The sequence below is a fragment of the Nelusetta ayraudi genome, unplaced genomic scaffold (assembly GCF_046127955.1).
Source record: "Nelusetta ayraudi isolate G7.1 ecotype Tasmania unplaced genomic scaffold, CSIRO-AGI_Nayr_v1 ptg000143l, whole genome shotgun sequence".
NCBI classification, from domain to species: domain Eukaryota; kingdom Metazoa; phylum Chordata; class Actinopteri; order Tetraodontiformes; family Monacanthidae; genus Nelusetta; species Nelusetta ayraudi.
Genome location: NW_027466193.1, coordinates 481766 through 502745, shown reverse-complemented (window position 1 = coordinate 502745; position 20980 = coordinate 481766). Strand labels below are relative to the sequence as shown.

The window sequence follows — 20980 nt, the reverse complement described above, 5'->3', positions numbered from 1 at the left end:
TAAGGAACGGCTGGGTTGCACTTTGTGACTGTATAGAGAGGAGGACTGGACTGTGAAGAGAAGCAGCGCGGCTCCTGTGGCAGGGTGACCTGAGTGCAAGCAGCAGCAGCAGCAGCAGTTTTCTGGCAGATCTGGCGCAGTGAGACCGGAGGTCACATGCCCCCAAAAATATAACAGATCACTCTATGAGAAGAGAGACTCTGTTACTTTAAGGGATAAACAGAAGAGAAGAGATACGAGGTCACAGTCAGCGAATCCCTACAAAACCTGACCTAACAAGCAGAGAACAGCACCGCAGAGAAGAAGAGGTTGCCAGATCTGGGCCCAAAGGAAGAATCGTTCAATTGAAAGCAGAGAAAAGTGGTGCTCAACCAAGAACTGGATGCATACCCCTCTGTGAAATACAATAGAATACATTTACATCATATAACTATATGCATGTCGGTTATAAAATATTAATAACTACATAACTACATTGTAACTACATATTTTGAGTGCAATTGTGCAAAAATGCAGTGTGCTATTTGCACACAAAAGATGACCGGAAACATAAAACAAAAAAAAGATGCTTGATGAACAACCTGTATGGGACATAGTAGAAGTGGCATCATGCTACTAGTCGTCCCCTGCCAGGGTTTTCTGCAGAAATACAGAGGTAAAAAGGCAGGATAGCTAACATACTTACATACATGCACTAATTTGGTGTATGTTCGAGTGTGACAAAATGTCGTCTGTGCTCAGAAAAAGTGACAGGAGTGGCCTGGTCACTCATCGGAGGTGCCAAAAAACATCAGAGTAGCCTTTTGGGAGCAAAACTACTCTTGTCGAAATGAGCACGCAATGAGCGTAATGTACTGGAGCCCAGAGTGCGTGTGTGCGATTTGGGACGCGGCTCTCCAGTTGGGTGTCGGGGAACAGAGGCAGCTCACCCCCCCTGCAGCACTTACCCACAATACCTCCGTCCATCTGCTGACTCACTTATCAGGAAAGCGTGGCATGTGCGTGTGAGTGACTTGGCTCGGCCCGTGTGAAACCGAGAATGGATGTTTATACCCCCGCGCCGCGTCCCTGTAGCGGGACAGATACGGGCGGGAGTGAATTAGAGGAATGAGGTAATTCGCCGCAGTGAGCCCGCTCGCTCGCTCGCTCGCTCGCTCGCCACGGCGATCGGGGCGAACGCGGCTCGCTTGTGTGTTGCCGTCAGTCCGAGAGGCTTGCGCGGGCTGCTGACAAGCGCGCCCATCACGCCTCGCGTGCGTTAAGCGTGTGTGACTTCATGTTGAGCTTGATTAGGACGGAGACGAGGGGAGACAACCTGCCTGCTTTTTTTTTTTTTTTTGCTGTTGTTGATGAATTGTTTCCTTCTCAGCGTCAGTCACCCGGGAGAATTGCCAAAAAAAAAAAAAAAAAAAAATCCGATATTTCAAGGGAGGGTGTCTCCCACTGCACAAATTCAATAAAGATCTGTCAGCCAATCAAGGGCAAATATTTAACGGAGCCATTACGTGAGATTACACGCCGCCTTCCGCCGCTCCCCGTCATCCAGCCATTGTAGCGGAATGCCGAGACGTACTTACGGATGTTAAGAATGCTTGATTACCCAGCGGGAACACTTTAGAGTCAATCAAAATAAGTGAACAGTCGTTCACGATGGGCCAGGAAGGCACAACACATCTGTAGGCTCGCCGTCTCCGCTTACATATTAATAGCTTCCCAACTCGCGGCGGTCGGTTGTCGCGCGCGTGCGCGCGTTCCCACCAGAGCGCGGCAATAAAGGATCTGTTTAACAGCAGATGATACAACAGATGATGATCGTGAATAAATAAGATGAAAGTGAATTGCGCAACTAATGATAGAGAGGGAAGTCGCTTTCGAATGTTCCCGTGTTGGGAGGACACTGCAGTAGCTACAGACAGAGACATGTTGTTTTTGATCGGTCTCTAGGAAGCGGTACGTTAGTGTTTGTCCGCCCAATTCTTGTAAACAACCCATCACGTAAACGTCTTCAAATACCCTAAAATAACCAAAGATTATTGGAAAAGTATGGAATGAGAAAGAATAATATACAATATACAAGCATGAGTTGTTGACCTTTTGTAGTGCAAGGAATTATTTAGTCATTTCCAGAGGCATATTATCAAATATAATAACATCATAATAAATATAACATGGACTGGTTTGTTGTTGCCCCTTACAGGAGGAGGTTGAAGTGTCTCTGTATCTTGGTTCTATGCAGTGACTTGCTGAAGTTGTCGTGACATTGTGTCAAATGGTTTGACTGAGAAGTTCCTCATTGTTAATGTCTTAATGTCTAAAAAGGAAGCAAAGGTCCTACATTTAATTTCATTTCAGAATTTTAACATCATTCTCTTCTATTGTTTTTGCACATTCACATTTAAAGAAACTCACTCTTGAAAAATGAACTTCTCAACTCCCCTGTTGACTTCCTGTACAAGTTACATTTGAAAAACTATCTAATTGTTCCACTGAGTGTTCAGCATGCATTACACCAAACCTACAGATGATTCCAATGTGGGTTGAATTTCCATGTACCTGAAGCCAGCTCCCCGGTGCTTGAACATTGAATCAAGGGATCCTTCACAATCGGTTGCTCACTGTCCTGGCAGTCTTCTCTGAGATGCTGCCAAAGCCATGCTTGCGGGCGCCGCTGCACCGGCAGCGGCAGGAGTCGGTCGCTGTAGGTGAGCTACGGGAGCTGCAGGTCCGGCGTGACGCCCGTGTGTGTGTCTCTTCCTGCTGCCACTCTGCTGCAACACGGCAAACACACATTGTCCTGCTTGATTTCACAACAACGACAACAACAGCCGCAGCCGGAAATCTGCTGACACGTCGCAGGCGAGGGGATAGTGGGAGCCTCTCAATTTTTAATGCAGGCGACTCCGTCCTTCCCCCTGCATTATGTATCCGTCCTCATTTTGCTGGTTGGAAGGCAACATCGTTGATCCTGCCTGACCACAGCAAAAGCATCAAGTCACTTCTAGAAACTCCCCAGTGTGAACAAACTCAGTGCATCGCTGCCGTAATTTGCCCAGGAAAGTCAAATGTCATATCAAAAGGTTCTGCTGTTGCCTGGCTGTGATAAACACACATATTTACAATCAGAAAGAATCTGAATGTGCTCGGGGTTTGGCGATTTCAGCCTGTCGTCACACACGACGGCTTATGCGGGGGAACAAAAGGTGGATTCACACCAGTGTGGCCTTTCTCTGATTAAAACTGCTGATGGGAGAAGAAATGTGTTGCAGAGCGACACAGGAGCGACCTTATTCCTGCAGTGCAGGCCGCTCGGCCTCCCACTCTGACTGCTGCTCATATTTTCATAGCTGGAGAATGAAGTAAAAAATCAGCAGGTTTTTACATTTGTTTGCAGTGGAGTTTTATCACCACTAGATGGTACAAAATGGTATGCGCCGGCTCTTTAAGTGATAACAATTTTGAAATGTGTTGTCATGCTGCCACCCCCAGTCACGGACATTCATTTTCAGATGTTTCATTAAAAATTAATTAAGATGATTAAGTAGATTAAGATGGGTGGTGGTGGTGGTGGTGGTGTGGGGGGCAGGGGGAGGGGGGGGGGGTGGTGCTGCTACTGTCAGTCAGCAGGAACAATTTTAAACTTTTAACTTTGGGACGTCCTTATTTTTTTAAAAAAAAGGAAAGAATTAACTCTCTCTTCCACTAACAGCAAGGTGCTTTTGCATTTTATGAATACTTGAGCAGAAGCTGCGTCGCAGGTGCAGAAAAACGCTTTGACTTGCACAGCGGGTTAATCAAGAGTCAGGATAAAAGACAAGAATTCCTAATTGACACGTCATTAGTGGCGGGTCAAGGCACTGCGGTTGATCCGCGGGCCGCCCCAAAGTGATGAGGCGCACATTTGTGAAGGTGCACGCACTTTTTTTTTTTTTTTTACCCCCCCCCCCCTTTGAATGTTTCATTGCTAAACCTGCGTCCTCTCGCCCTCTGCTGTCTCCGCAGTTTGCTCGCAGTTCTCCCGCGGGGTCTACGCCATCTTTGGATTCTACGACAAGAAGTCCATGAACACCCTGACCTCCTTCTGCGGCGCCCTGCACACCTCCTTCGTCACGCCCAGTTACCCCACCGACAACGAGGTGCAGTTCGTCATCCAGATGCGGCCGGCCCTGCGCGGCGCCGTCCTCAGCCTGCTCTCCCACTACAAGTGGCAGAAGTTCGTCTACCTCTACGACACCGAGCGAGGTGGGTGTGCCCGGCCGGGTTCGATGGAGAATCCCCTGACATCACCACCACCAACCACTGGGGGGGAGGAGGGGGATTATATAAAAAGACTAAACTAATCTAGAAACACTTTAACAGACTCGGAATAATTCAATAATACTTTGCGAATGCTGGAGGTTCCCACCGACAGCCGCTTCGCACAGCAGCCGCTTGGCGCTACGCTAATATGGAATAAATCACTGCCGCAGCTCATAACACTTGTAATAACACATCACCGCATGCACGCGGTGGAGTTGGAGGGGAAGCAAAGAGAAAAAGAAAAGACGTTTATGAGCTATAACCCCGGATTCCTCCAACAGTTGGCTGGTGGGTGTCAGTTAATCTCCTGTTTAATCATGTTGTTGCTATTGGCTCGTCTGTCATCGGAAATGAGGTGTGTCACGGACGCCGCTGAGATGTTTCCTAGCACGCTCGCGCTTCCAGCGAGACCTTTGTGACCGCGTGTGTGTGCGCGCGCGTGTGTGTGTGTGTGTGCATGCGTGCAGCTCCCGCTAACCGACAGCCGCTGCAATACGACCACCGCGTGGAGCGGCCAACGCGGCCGCCGTGTCTGCGGGAAGATGAGCTCATTAGCTCTGGCTATGATAACGGACACCTCTCGGTACGGAAAAAAAACTTCAATTTGCTGAAACGCGAACCTCATTTACGGGTTGGAGCGTTGCTACGCTTGGCGCGACGGACAAAAAGATTTTCGCTCCTTCTCGTTTACCGCAGCGAAGCCCTCGACCTCCGCACAATCCACACGCAGCTGCCAGAATGCAGCTCTTTCCCGCCAGCTCTAATTGTGGTCCAGCCCTGCGCAAAGCCTCCCCGGCGCTCACTGCGGCTCACTTTGAGGCAGAGGATGAAGTCCTGCTGTAGCGTGAAAAGTCCTCCCTCCCTCCGTCTCTATCTCTCTGTCTTGCCCATCGCCCGAGCTTGTTGGGTCCAGAGCTGAAGGCCTTAATCCTCCACACAGCCTGCAGATAATATGTGGTTAATTAGGGTCACTCTGACTGGAACACTCGTCGGCCTCTCCCCACCCCCCACCCCCCACCCCCCATCTACCCCCCGAGGACGCCTGCAACCCACACGTCCTTCAGCACGACCAACACTTCCCAGTTGCCTGCTCCCCATCTCTCTGCTTTCTTTTTTTTTTTATTATTTCGCTCTCCCTGACTCCCCCCCCCCCCTCCACCAGCACCTCCTTCTCCACCCTCCTCCTCTTCCTCTCCTGCATGGCAAAAGAGAGACCGAGAGAGGGAAGCTGTCTGGGGCACAGTAGGAGACTGAGTGGAGGTGGGCGGACGAGTCTGAAGCACAAGCGCGCACAAGAGGCGCTTGTGAGACAACAAGCGATGACTAATAGACACATTTTAAAGAGAGAGGAGAGACTGGCCGAGGGCCCCGAACAGGAAGAAGACGAAGAAGGAGGAGGAGGGAGGAGCAAGGATGTATTATAAGTACTGGATACCCGACTGGCAATACCTGGCGGCGCAACAGTTTGTTTTTTTTGGCCACTCGAGGTACTGCAGCCAAAAATCCTACACGGCCCAAAAAGTATTTCAATACAAAAATAAACGCCTGTACAACAGCTGACAGGATGCCTCCGACCTGAAATCCTGGACTTGATAAATATGTATGCATATAAATATACATTATATATATATATAAATATTACATAAATATACATATATATATATATATATATATATATATATATATATATGTATATATATATATATATACATATATACAGTGTGTATACATATATATATATATATATGTATATATATATATATACATATATATATATATATATATGTATATATATATATATACATATATACAGTGTGTGTGTGTGTGTATACACTACCAGTCAAAAGTTAGTATATATATACTTTAATATAAATAATTTTTATATTATTATATATACTTTAATTAAAATAAACTTTTGACTGGTAGTGTATACACACACACACATACTCGCAATGTTGTATAATGCAGAAAATAAGTATTTAGCACCTACAAACAAGCAAGAACTCTGGCCCTCACAGACCAGTTACTTCTCCATTGAGAAACTCTTCTACCTGTTTGAACTTGCTACGTTCTGATTGGCCTGCAGAACACTCAATGGGAGTCACATAACGAGGAACCCAAAACATTTTTCGCTGGGTGAGCAACTCCATTGAAATGAATGGGCCGCCATCTTTGATCTTGGCGGCCTGGGGAAGGGGGGGGGGTGTAAATTGGGTGGGCGGAGGAAAGAAAGACAACAGTCGCTCAGTCCAGCAATTAAGACGCCAGCAAGCTTACACCCTGTTACCTTTGTGTAACACACCCCCACTTCCCCCGAGCCCAACACACACATGCACAACATACAGCGGCCGCCGTGCTGGGGCTCACGCCAAGCCACTTGTCCCTCCCTCCCTCCCCACCACCACCACAGCCGCCGCCGCCGGTGTAAGACGATCCCTTATTAGTGGGAGGACATTGGCCCCAGGAGGGGATTAAAGTCGTTTATTGATGCACTCCATCCAACACTTTGGGGGACTTTGACACTTGGCTCATCAGGCAGACAGATGTATCAGAGGGCCTCCATCGCCGCTTATCAGTTTGCGCGGCTCCCCCGGCGGCGCGGACACAGGGCTGGGAGGACTAACGAGGAAAAAGAAAAGAAAAGCAACAACGGCAACACAGGCTTTCCAAGTTGATTGGATTGTTCTTCCTCTCCTTTCTTTTTAAAGTCGTCACCCGAGGAGTCGGAGGAGGAGGAATAATAATAATACAGCTGAATCATCTGAAGTCTTCTGAGTTATTGATTTATGTTGTCCAGCGGTTCCTCAGCTGTGTTACTTGCGTCCAGCCGGTTCTGCTGCCGGATGATTCTGAGCTCCTTCAGCCCTGTTTTTGCAGCTTCCAGCTGATTTTGCTGGATGTAAATGGGGTCGACAGATGTCGCGCTGCTTATGTACTCGCAAGTTCTTATCAAGATGTGATATTTAACTGTTTGCCGAGACGTTTATGTTAACCCTGGGACAGGAAGCGTGAGTCCGCAAGCCAATGATCACGACTCCATGAAGCACAATGACCGTATTACACAGCTGCCGCTGTCTCCGTCGCACTGCTGCGCTCTCGAGCTGTCAAAAAGAGCTGCGCCTGTGAGCGTCTGTGGGAGTGTGTGTGTGTTATTGACAGTGAATGTGCAGACCAGAGGTTTTAGAAAATGACACCCTGCTCCGATAACTGACGGCTTTGTTGACGTCACGCAGCCATCTCTGCTTTGCTCAATGTTATGTCTGTTTTTTGCTTTGTTTTTTACCCACGTTGTGATGTGAGATCAACCGTTGCAACAGCATTTACATAAAATTAATGGTGTCATATACGATGGACCGAACTAAAATGCAGTTTGCTATTTGCAGTAATGTCGTAAGTAATGACTCATCCAGTATTGACTTACGCCCCAACAGTCCATTTTGTTGCATCTGTTTCCATAAATTAAGTACAAAACACATATGTTCTTTAACATCTGCTGTATTTCAATTTGCTAACGAGAAGCAGTTACATTCACCGGCCATTTTATTAGCTACATCGTTGAAGCGCTCGTCAACAGCAAGAGCTAATCAGCCGCTGGTGGCAGCGACTCAGTGCGTTCAGGCACGTGGACGTGGTGAAGCCGACGTGAAGTTCAAAGTGAGCCTCAAAATGGAGAAAGAAAGGAGGCTGAAGTGAACATGGCTGGGTTTTCACATCATCGCAATCACCTCTTGGGTTTCCAGAAATTGGTCCGAAAAAGAGAAAATATCCAGTGAAGCAGGAAGGAGGAAAATGCCTCGTCGATGTCAGGGGTCAGAGGTCAGAGTGGTCAGACTGGTTGGAGACCAGAGAAAAGCAACAGTAACTCAAATGGCCGCTGGTTAAAATCCTGCAGAACATCATCTCTGAACAAGGACCACACCACCTCGAAACTTGAAGCAGCGTCAGGAAAAACTCACCGGCCACTTTATTAGCTACCTATTACTTATTATTGTAGTCATTTGTGTAATGTAAAGAAGCATAATGTAATTAGGAGTGTAGCATTATGCTCCATCTGCACCTTTTGTCGTACAGGCACTTGTGCTATGTGTTTTTATTAGACTAACTGTGTTCTTACACTGACTCAGGGAAACGCACAAGGAATTCCAATGTACCTGTTTGCACCTGTTTTTAACTTGTACAAATAGCAAGACATATCGAATCTGATAGAATATAATCTGGTACTAGCCTAATACAGTGGGCACACTGGCAAGGAGATGGCCATACTCCCAGTATTTACATTTGGCCCAAACATGAATATGCTCAAGGTTGCCCGACTTCAGCCCGACATCACAGCTGGTGGAGGAAAAAGGCAGGGGGATCGAGTGGGACGTCACAAAACTGGGGGGGGGGGTTAACATCAGGGTGACTTTCCCATATTCCAACTTGCTGATGAAGGGGGAAAAGTTAGCGGAGAAATGGCAGCGGCGGGCCGCTTTCTGCGGGGAAGGTAATTCAGCCGACCGATCTGGCCGCCGTTTATCGTTTCAGCACCATAACCGACCTGACAGCGCCGCCGTGGGCATATCTCTAAACATGATAAATGTAGGCATGTGTTTGGAAAATGTTTTCAGACCATTACATTCTACGACATCGGACCTTCAGAATTACACACAAGACAAATGTGCTTTCAGTGCAAACAAGCTTTATTTATTTTTTTTGTCATATTTTGACTGTTTTGCCCGCTTGCTTTTTACTCTTCTTTATCTTAATTTACATTATGTGTGCCTCCTAAGAAGCAACTGTATGAACATAGATTTTTAATACAGTGAGCTGTAGTCGTCATTGTCCCACGGGCCTCGTCACCATTAGCTGTCAATCAGAGATCAATTTAGTTTCTTTGTTCTCTCTGCGATGCGTCTTTGGTTCGTTTAACTCGAGAGTCAATAGCGGAGGATTCTCTTCGCTAAACGCCCCCCCGGCGGTGTTCTCACGGACTTCTAGTGGCGGCGTCGTGTGAAAGAAAAGATCGACGACAGTCCGTAAATAAAACGTCAAAGATTGCCGTCGCACAACAAAGAATACAATGAAAAACACAGCAGCTGTAGAGCCGCCACTGCTGCCAGGCTGTGGTTTGATCCGCCACGCCGGAGATAAGCACTCAACTAACGAACCCACCCATCATACCTTTTGCAATTAATTACTTTCCCCAAGAAGCTTTTTGCCTTTGATTTGCTTTGATAGAAGCACCGATTCCCCAACAATCCAGGGTAAAAAAAAAAAAAAAAAAACTTTTCAATTATTCCTCGGATTCTCGCGTCGGGCCGAGGGAGAAAAACACAGTGAACCCGCTTCCACCGAGAGGTTTTATTCAATCAATACAAAAGATTAATAACAAGCACAGCCGCTCGTTCGGCTCTGTTATTGGGACGGCGGAAAAAGGCTTTTAGGCTTTTAGTGCGCTGCTCTCCGTCAGGAAGCGACGGTCGGCGTGCGTCAGGCTCAGATGTGCCCGGTGAAATGACGGTAAATTTGTCTCCTAAACGACGACGACGACGAAAAAAAAAGGAAAAAAAGAAAGAAATCAGACGGACGTTTGAAAGCAGACATGAGGTGGAAGGAGGAACCGCCGGCAAATGGGGCCTTTGGCTGCTGGCACTACAGCAGCCTAATGAGTGGCTACTCTTCATTTATATGGTGCAATATACTGAGAGGGTGTGTGTGTGTGTGTGCGTGCGTGCGTGTATGTTAATACACACAGGAAGAGATGAAAGAGACGAGCGGATCTCGATGCGCCGCCACTTCAGCGATCGCGTCGAGCTGAAGTTGCGTCCACGGAGCAGCAGCTCTCGCCGTCGTCGTCGTCGTCGTCGTCGTCGTCGTCGTCGTCGTCGTCGTCGTTGTCGTTTTGTCCTTTTCTGTTTACATCAGCGGACAAACCGTCGCACTAAAAAGAAAAATAAATAACAGATGAATAAAAAAACGGGAGCCTATAGGTTGCGAGGAGATGGATCTCGCCCTCTCTGCTCTGGGAGTCAGGTACGGGCAGATAATTGCCAGCTCTGTGCAGCCGAGACGGATGATTACGGGCTTTATTGTCTCTCCCAGGCACAATCAGCCCTGATTCAGCAATCTCGCATCGCCTTGATTTATGAGTCACCGCTCCCCCCCCCCCGTCACACACACCCCCTCCATACCATGCTCTCTTATGCTCATATGCTTTGCTTTTGCTTCCCTCCGCTCCCCCTTTATTGCTGAGCGTCCACCAGATGCCTCTTTGCCGTCCGGCCGGCCGGCTGCTGCGGCACGCGGAGCCGCTAGCAGGTGCCGCCTTAGCCTGTACGCGATGCGACGTTAATGGCGGCGTGATTGCCACTCGAAATTCTCTTGGAAAATGTTTGAAGCACTTCTAATCAGGAAGGAAGTGGGAGGGCTGCTGCTTTGTGGCCAAAATAACTCTCCATTGAGTCAACAGACACAAGTGTTCCGGTCAGTTGCATTAGCACAGTAGTGTCCGCCTAGTGGCGACGTCATGCAGTCGCACGAATAAGCGGGTCTTTTTTTTTTTTGGCTAGTCGGCCAAGGATGTTCTGAATGAGGTGCTCTCCAATGGATAAGAATAGTGTAGTGGTGTCACAGGTCACATGCATGCAATCAATGATAGTAAAGAGAGGATATGATACAAAGATTTACACTTTGTGTCACCGTGTGTGCCCACAGCACGCACTATTTCACCAGCACCGTCAGAAACGCTGCACAAGTCAGCGTTTCCCACATTCCGCTGCTGCTAACATGACATGGAAATGAAGAACCTGCCCGCTGTAAAGTACTTGAAAGTCAAATCGTGTAAAATAAACACAGCCTGTGCAGTTAGTGCACTTCCTGGATCCCACTGATCCAACGGGGAGCCGAGTGGAGCCTCCAGTGTAACTCCCCTCCTTCCACGGAGCTAATTAGACGCCATACGCGTGCAACATCAGTAGCTTCCTCATACAGTGAATCCTGAACCTAAAGATTTGTTCAGTCAATGCACTGAAAGCGCTGGCAGAAATATGCTAAAAGGTCCGTATTACATACATCCATTTTTAAAATGTTGGATTTTTACTTGGTTGCGGAATGGATTTTCTCCCTTTCATTATCACTGTTTTCCAGCCGCCGCCACGCCGTTCCTGTTTTTCTTTTCTTTTCCCTCAGAAGCTGCAGTTCACCTTGAGCCGAGCACCAAGACAGAAAAACACAGCAAAAAAACAACGAGAACGAGCACATAAATATGACCGATCGAGTTTGGAGGTGACAGTGTGAAATCTCTGCCATTATCCCATTGGCATTTTGTGAATCTATAGGGAGCGACGCAGGTGATATTTTTGCAATCAGACCTTGTGGCCGCCGCCGCTTTGTATCCATGAAGGCGCGTCCAGACACATGATTCCGGCCTGTCTCACCGCATCCACCGGGGCGGCCGTGATGGATTAAGGAACAGTGGCGGCCCTGTTGTCTCTTTCCATCACTTTCTCTCCCAATCAATACTGCGTACGTAATATATATATGTGTGTGTGTGTGTGTGTGCGAAGGGAAACAGATCAGACACACAACAGCTGCAGCGCCATCCGCTTCAGCCGTGTAACAGCTCGCAGCTGACGCTAGTTCTAAAGCGGCGCTCTAAGTCACAGCCTCATTATGCCACCAGGAAGTCAACAGTCCTTTGAGTAAAAATCTGCCAGGTGGAAACTAACTTTTTTTTTTCTTCTTTTTTTTTTTAATGTCCCCCTGGCGCTCGCTCCCAAATCTATCCCCGTGTTGTTTCCTCCTTCCAGCCTCGGTTCCCTCCGTTAGCTCCGACCCCACCTGTGCCCGAGTCGATCCTGCAAACGCGCTGTATTGATCACCAGAGGTTAGTCGTTATTGCCGGCCCTCACCCTTGTAATCACACAGGAAATAGCCGCTCATAAAATCATGTGTCATTTGTTGGTGTGGTTGAGGTTGCGTTTAAATGGACTTTACAAATCATTTTCTGATATGACTTGAAAATGACCAGAAATAGGAAAAAGGTGAAGTTGGAATCAATGTATATTGAACTGAATATGCTGCACTGTTGCCCCTGAATGCCTCTGAAAAACAGTGCTAATGTCAAAATAGAAAAAAATATTTTTTTCTAAACTTGAAGTTTCCATATTACAGATGATTTTCAGATTGTTTGTAATTCTAGACATTGCTGAAAAAACTATTGCATTATTAACTATTAAAAAAAACAGCACTGTACATCCAGTAATTAGTATACTGTATGTTGCTTTCTGCTAAAACAGACACAAGGCAAGACCAGAGGGAAGAGCGAACAATTGGCTTTGAGTGTTTTCACTGAAGTGGGAGGAGCATCGGTGCCCTTTGTGACATCACAAATGTGTGATTTCCAGAACTCTGTGTCATAGCGGTCACATCTCGAGGAGTGGAGTGAGGTTTAGAAGTAGAGGACGGACTGAACTCGTTCCCCAGGTGTTTGTTCACTTACAGGCTGCAGATTCACCTCTGCAGATGCCTCTCCAGCCATCATACTGCTCAATGGAATCATTGTGCCTGGACCATGAAAAGACAAAACACACAACCGGTGATGACGATTGGGCTGCATCAATCAAAGGCCAGCTGGCCTGGTTCAGAAACCCTCATAACTCTCCACAGACGCTATTGATCAGCTGTTAAACAGGCGGACGAGATAACAGCCGCCTGGCACAACCGGCAGTGCGCCGCGCCAAGTGGGCCGAGAGCTTTGTCAATGTGACGTTTAGCCAGAGCTCGGCCTAATAGCCCCAGACCGAGCCCGGCTAGCGCACATATAAAAGGCGGACAGACAGACAGATGTGGGACGCAGACAGTTGCCACGACGAGCGGCGGCGTCTCCCGCTCCTCTAATTGGGCATCGAGAGACGCTCGCTTTGTTCTCAAAGAGGGTCATACAATTAATGCCTCCTGCTGCTCTCCTGGATGCCTTTGATTGCAGACCAAAAAAAAAAAATCCAGCCGCCCGCCGTTGCGCTCCTTGTAAACAACACGAGGAATCAAACCAAATGGCGCTCGCCATCGTCCAAACTCCAAAGTCATTCCGTTTGGATTTTTGTCCTTCGATCGCTGTCAAAATCCTGATGCGCAGCTGCAGGAGGGGCAACAAGCAGTGCCGCATGATGCCGTGTGTTTTTGCCAATGTCTGAATACTACTACTATTAATAATACTGCTAATAATAATGATGATGATGATGGTGTGTGTTTTGAGGTCTGAACAGTCACAGATGTGTGTGGCGCAGTGACTTCCAGAGGGAGGGGGCAGCTGCAGACAAAGCTCCGTCCCCCCCAGGTCCGGTACTTGCTTTAGTCTATATATAGTACATCCAGTATATGAAGCTCAGAGAGCCGTAGAGTTGGATATCCGCAACATTTATTAAAATGCATTTGAGCAGACATCATAAAAAGTCACAATATGACACTGAATCTCTCCCCACGCTCGCATTTTCACATTTTCAATCATAAACCCGAAGTCCTGTTTGTCTTCTGTACACCATCAAAGTATTTTCCTGCATTCTGCCACATTTCCCTCAAATAGTTGCTTGTCAGGGATAATATTGACATCCTCAGCTGCTGATTAAAAACCGAGCTGGCGACGTGATATAATGAGTGTAAAACGGAGGCCGGCGGCTGCATCCACGTCAAACGCGAGCCTGATTTTTTTCTTTGTTTTTGATTTTTATTTATTTATTTTTTTCCCCTCCTCTCGTCTTTGTGCTCTCGTCACGGCCAAAATAACGTCACGTCAGCTGCGCCCAGCTGAGACCTCTTCTGAGCGCTCGCGCTTGCTTTAGTGGCCCTCTCCTTCACGCCGCCTCCGTGGCGGCTAAATTATGCATGCATCAGGAGAGTAAATCAGCTTGGACACACTGACAAGAAAGGGCACATAAGAGGGGCCGAGTGAAATAATATGAGGGAAATACGGATCCTCTGTACCCCTGCCACCCACCACCACCACCACCACCTTTTTTTGCATTTTGCACGGATAAACTGGCCTCCCTGCGGAAGCCACGTCCCGATTCAGAGACGTCGGCAGGCCTGCGTAATTCGGCGCGATGCACAGCCGTCCACCTTGGCCTTAAAAATATCAGGTGAGACAAGTGCGACACTCCGTCACAATGGACCCACAATGAAACCTTGCCGCTCGTCAGACACACAGGCTGGAATAAAGCCATTCCACCACTTTACCCGCTGTGAGCTTCAGCAGCCATGAAGTTAGCGCTGGGAGCCTTTTCTCTTTCCCCCCCGCCCCCCTGTCGCCGCGGCCGATCCCTCCCTGTCTTTTTCATTTTCCATTATGACAAAGTGTCCTGGCCTTTGCTGCAAGCGGCACCGGCGGAGGCTCCGGCGTTTCTCCGTGCCACAAGACGGATTTGTTTGAAACAACATCCTCAATGATATAATAATAACATGTAATCAGAAACATAGTCAACGGAAGGCCTAAAAAAGGGTTGAATGGCATCTGGGTCCCTTTCTATGATGCTCAAATCCCCCTTTCTGTCTTTGAGGTTCACCTGACCTGAGACATTTTTTCCTTGACACACAAAGTGAGAGAGAGAGAGAGAGAGAGGGAGAGAGAGAGAGAGAGAGAGAAAGAGAGAGAGAGGGAGAGAGAGAGAGAGAGAGACAGAGAGGGAGAGAGACAGAGAGAGAGAAAGAGAGAGACAGAGAGACAGAGAGGGAGAGAGAGAGAGAGAGAGAGAGAAAGAGAGAGACACAGAGAGGGAGAGAGACACAGAGAGAGAGAAAGAGAGAGACAGAGAGATAGAGAGAGAGAGACAGAGAGAGAGAGAAAGAGAGAGACAGAGAGAGAGAGAGGGTGAGGGAGAGAGAGAGAAAGAGAGAGACACAGAGAGGGAGAGAGACACAGAGAGAGAGAAAGAGAGAGACAGAGAGAGAGACAGAGAGAGAGAGAAGGAGAGAGACAGAGAGAGAGAGGGAGAGAGACACAGAGAGAGAGACAGAGAGACAGAGAGAGAGAGAAAGAGAGAGACAGAGAGAGAGAGAGAGAGAGCCAACGCAATTTCAATCGTTTGCTTTCATTGAACGACGTGACAACTCTTTGGGCTTCTTGCTCGTCTGTTTGCTGCAATGTCACAGGATGGAGAGGGGGGGGGGGGGTGACAGAGGATGGAGAGAGAGGGAGGGAATAAAGCCAGACTGGGGGAGATGGAGAAGCTTTGAAAAGTCTGTGGGTGGATTTTCAGCGCTCCTCTCCTCTCCTCCGTCCTGCATGTGTGCTCCTCTAAAGATACAGACGGCGGCGCGCTGCTTCTGTTTGATTTGACATGCGCTGTCTTTTTGATGAGGACAACACTCGGCGGAGAGGCTGTTTTTGGTTTGGAGTCCTACTGTAAACACCACATCAAAGCCTTGTTTTTTTTCTTCTCCTCTCTCGCCTCGCGCGCTAACCGCTGCGTTCCCGCCACTGCCGCCGCCGCCGCCGCCATCAAGGTAAAGCGCTCGCTTCGCCCCGCGGACTCTGGCTGGAGCTTGTTTAGCATCAGATATAAGGCGCTAGCGGAAGTTGAGCGGCGCAGCCCGCGGTTCAATCCCCCGAAAGCTCCTCAATTACAAAGTCTTTACAGCTGCTAGGAGAGATTAACACCTTCCTCATCAACAAGTAATTACGCTGCGCCGCTGCGCTGCCGGCGTATACAGTGAACTGGGGAAATTAAAACACATTCCCTCCAAAAAAATAAAATAAAAGAACACATTCTCACAGTCTAAACCTTCTCTGCCGTGGGAATCAGAAGCTTGTGATTAGCCTATTTATCTTGCACAAAGACCTTGCAATAATAGAGGTAAGAGTCGAAATAGAGGGATATTGGAGAATCACATGGAATTTCCCAATGGCACCGTAATAACTTGGTCATTTTCTCTATGAAAAAGAAATAATGGTCGCAATTGGCATGTATTTAACGACCACTCCACAGAGTCCGTCTGCCACATTCTCCTTCAATTTTTCATTTCTGGACACACAGACGCTGGAATTTTTTCTTTTTATACGTCAGGCTAAAAAAAAAAAAAAAAATAGTTGAGCAGCCGCATTTTCCCCAGGCTGTGCCACTCAGTTTCCGACGCCACTTGCCATGTCTGCCACTCCGTCTGAGTGGAAAAGGAGCGCAAAGGATGATGGTAGCTGTAGTTCCCAACCACTCGGCTTCACTGCAGCTATCAAACCGTCCAACGCCCCACAACGACTTTGAGGCTGTTATTCTCTGGTAACAATAAAATAAAAGATTAAAAATATTTGTGACTTCCGTTGGTCACACAATTAAAGATTGAGTGAGGTTCTTTTTTTTTGAAATCTTCCATGAAAATAAAAATAAACCCTGCAGTCAGACACAGAAATTTTCTTGTACATCGTTTCAACCTTTCGCGAAATCCACATTTTTTCTTTTCCATGCCTCCCTTTTTATTTTCCTTACGAGGCGTAGCCACGTCTTGAAGAATTGAGCATCCCGAGGAGAAGGCAAAGAGAAGAAAAGAGATGAGAAAGAGTGAGGCAGACAGCGAGAGGCTCCTGATTGCAATCCAGCTGAGGATTCTGACTCGGATCATGAACACGGCGCCACAGGAGCCCCCGGCTGAGCCCGCCGAGGCTCCAGACAATCACCTGTTTACTTGTGTCATTCCGGCCCAAACAAGTCTGGTGACAAAGACGAGGCACCTCATTGATTCGCGTTCAGCTTCTTTGAAATGAACCAAAAAAAAATAATAATAATTTAAAAATGGTACAGATTTAATTGATTCCTGTCGCAGAGGATTTGCAATTAAAACAAAAAAAACAAAAACAAAAAAAACAACTGAAAGACTCAAAGCTGTGGCGGCTGCTGATGGCATTGATCGTCTGCACCGCAGGGTTCGGCACGCACAGGTTCTCTGCATCTATATTTGAGGTGGACATATAAATCCTCCGTCAGTCGGCGCGATGATGTGGACAGAATGCAGCGCACGGCGGCTTCCAAGAGCATCTCTAATGATGCTGCGTCTGCGTGCGAGACGCCCCCCCCTGACAACTTAACACCTGTGGGATCCAAAAAACTGTGTTTCGCACCGCGTTCAAACTTTCCAGAATCAGAGTGGCGGTCTTACGGCAGATTTACTAACGAGAGGAAAAAGTCTTCGGCTCCGACTCCCAAGTCTGACTTTGATCTCCACCGCGCAAACACTGGAGGGATCGTGGGAGCCTTGGGAGCCGACGTAGCCCAGAGGCAAAACACTCAGCGGGCCCCCGAAATGCTGCATGTTATTTATTTTGGCTGCCTCAAAACACATCGGAGAGCAAAGCATCTGTGGAAGTGTTTATCGTTTACAGGAGCGCGGAGATGCAGCTAATGAAGAGTGAGATATTGACGCCACAAGTGTCATCGGTATATGTTGCGGTGGCATGTTTACATGCTAGAGGATGATGCCTTCAGGGTTATCGGACAATGTTGGCGAGGGTTCACAGTATTGCGCTCGGGGGTTCGTATCATTTGATCTATAGTCTAAAGTCTGGGAAAAACTGGAGAGCCATTGTTTCGTGTTTCCCGAAATCTTCTGCACATGCTTGATCACACTGCTTACATAGTATTGCTAAGACAAAAAAATAATAATAATAATAATAATAAAAAATAAAAGATTTGAATACGCCGAGATATTTTGGGACTTCTTGAATGCTGCAATCTGTGCCTTTTTAGCTATGCCGAAAACAGAAAACGGCTGCGAGGAGGAGAACAAAAATGTGCTGCTGATGAAATTAGCATCGATGCTACAGTCACAGCAACAGCTCGGTACATCTCTGTGCCACAACACAGCTTTTGCGCCTACAAGAACTGAGTCACACAACTGGTATTAAAAAGAATGAGTGGTCAACAAACAGGACGTTTCTTTCCACTTTCCTCCCAAAAACCATCCACCCTTCCAAAATGTTTTTCCAGCATCTCGCATGGAAAAGAAATTCAAGCTTGGAGCATTTCAACAAAAGAGCACAAAATTGTTCTGTCTTGGAGTAAATTTGAGGACTGAATCCTCACATTATATAGACTGTGGAACGTCTGAACTGTTGTACAGTTTCTCTGGTGAGGCTTTAACACAGCACAAAGCATAAATAGTGATTCATCTATCTCTATCTTGCTATAGTTCCTTTTACAAAATTGAAAAGAAAATTCTGCGGCTCAAACTGCCAGAAAAAGACTGAAAACAGCGGAGTGCGAGTTTGCCTGATCCACATCTCTGAGTAAACCTTTCAAGAAAACACAACTAAAAGCATCTCCTGGGTCCGTCTCACGACTACAAGTCAAAGTTGGGATTTTCATTTCAATGTGGTTGATTCCGACACCCTGTGAGACCTCGGATGGGACTCGGAGGGGCGTTTCGCTCCATCACACTCTTATTTACCAGGATTGGCGAGTTCAAACCGCTGTTACTTCTGGTTCAGCGTCCACTGCCTCTTTCTACTGTGGGCTTTTCCCTCCTCCTCCTCCTCCTCCTCCTCCTCCTCCTTCCTTTCTTTATTCCCACCGCCCTTCCTTTTATTTCTGATGCGGCGTGGTAAACGTTAATGACGGCTTATTTAATTGCGTTTCTCACCATTTCATTCGATTAGAAGATTAGATTTTATTTCGTATCGGCGTGGATTAGCGTAATGCAGTCGCAACAACGCGGAGGAACGACGCAGAAGAGGACCGCAGCTCCCGGAGACTCCCTCGCGCCGCCGGGGATGCACGCGCTCGCAGAACCTCCGCAGATGTGGCCGCTTTGATTTGGCCGGTTTGCCTGGATCAGCTGCGAGATATGAGAAAGCTCTCTGCGCGCGCGAGTGTGCGTGCACGTTCGAGAGAGAGAGAGTGAGAGTGCGAGAGATGGAAGCTTGTGACACTCTGCACCGTGCCCTAATGAGAGGCAGGCAACCACAGTAGCCGGGCAATAAGATTAGATGCAAGTCAATTCAATTACTGCTGAGCCGCCACGGGTGACGCTTCAAAACTCATCCTGTTAAGATGCGGCTCTCAGACGGAGAGCAGAGGGACTGCAGCTCAGTGTGCCTGGGCTGCATCATCACCACGGCTCTCTGAGTTATAAGCGCCGAGGCATCATTAGGCTGCGGATTTCTAGATTTCTTTTTTTTTTTGGGTGGTGGGGGATGCGATGGGAGGGGGGGGGGGGGGGGGGGGTTGCAATACTGTTGTTCAATGTTCTGATCAAGACTTGAAGGGAAATTCAGAAATAATTGAGTTTTTTAAACCCCCGCCGTCCGCGGACTGCGCACTTGTTTCAAGTGTGGGTTTGAGATTAGAGAGGCGCTCAACACACAATTTTAGCTGGAATGCGGATTCTGAATGAAAAACAAGGAAAGAAAAACATGCATCAAGGCCCCGACGGCACCGCCACCCTCACAGCGCCCCCTGCCAGCACCCAGCATTATAATTGTCTCCTCTGTAAAGATGTTGTTTTTGTAAATATTAACAACAAAAGGTGCACTGCAGCCTCAGTCAGGACTCAGTTGTCCATATTGTCTCCATGTAGCCCAATGTGATGGGATTAAAATGTGCATTAAACCATACCTCTCCTAATTTCACTCCCTTGAAGGCTTTGACCTTCCATGTATAGAGGAAACCAGACATTTTGGTTTGTTCTTCTTGTCTCCGGTCTTATCTTTGTTCATGACATTTGGTATCCTGAGCAGCAGCAGGTGAATGGCAGACAGAAGGAAACTCTCTTCAGAAAATAGCATTTATTTACCTTTATATTTTTTACGTATATTGTTTTTTTTTTGGATCGCAACATGATTAAAGAAATGGGTTATTATCAAGTATATTAAAATAAATACCATATATAAACACACATACTGTACGTTTACACTATAGGCCTAAAAAAGCGACACATACAGGCCAATCATGACCCACTAAAGCCGCTTCACTGCGCACTAATATTCTTTAAGCTGCAATTAAACAGAACAAAATTAACATCAGCTCCTTAAATATGGCTCTTAAACTATCCAACGACAAAACTACAAGGCACTCTTTGCTTATTTATACGCAGGAGGGCGGCGGGAGAGGCGTGATGACAAAACGCGTTGCTCCACACAGCTAAACTGCGTGTTGAGAGCAACTGTATAATCAATTTCCAGCCAGAATTGTTTTTGGTCTGCGGGGCAGCCCTAATCTGCTTTCTCTGACAAGGATAAACGCCCTTTTTCAAAGGAACCAAATAGACAACACCGGCTCCGGCGACAGAAAAATGGAAAAAGCAACTGTATAGATGGGATATTAACTCGCGCCAGTGGACCTGGTGACAAGTAATTTGATGATGGCGGAGTCCCCGACTTCCAAGGCGACACGTGTACATATATATATATGTATATATATATATATATATATATATATATATATATATATATATATATATACAATTAGAAGTTGACATCGACGCGATTTCCAACCAACCAACCAACGGAAACATATGCAAAAGCTTTATAGATCCTGTACAAACAGTCCATGGTGTGTGTTTCACATAACCCTTGCAAATATAAGTGATTTAAATACACTGGTCGACGTGTTGCTCGCACCGCTGTGTGCTTACAGTGCGTCATATTGTCGCGTTCCGACTATGAGGCGTGAGTCGCATGCGATGGGGCCACACACAACTGTCACCGCATCCTTTTCCTGCC

General features: G+C 47.2%; 1 protein-coding gene across 2 annotated transcripts in view; it reads left to right on the top strand.

Moving 5' to 3' along the window:
* Nucleotides 1-20980, top strand: part of LOC142879719 (glutamate receptor 3) — an 86629-nt gene that overhangs the window by 21884 nt on the left and 43765 nt on the right. For both annotated transcript variants that reach the window (XM_076013130.1, XM_076013129.1), the window contains exon 3: nucleotides 4000-4239. In XM_076013130.1, coding sequence (XP_075869245.1) covers nucleotides 4000-4239 — 240 coding nt within the window. The remainder of the gene's footprint in view (nucleotides 1-3999; nucleotides 4240-20980) is intronic.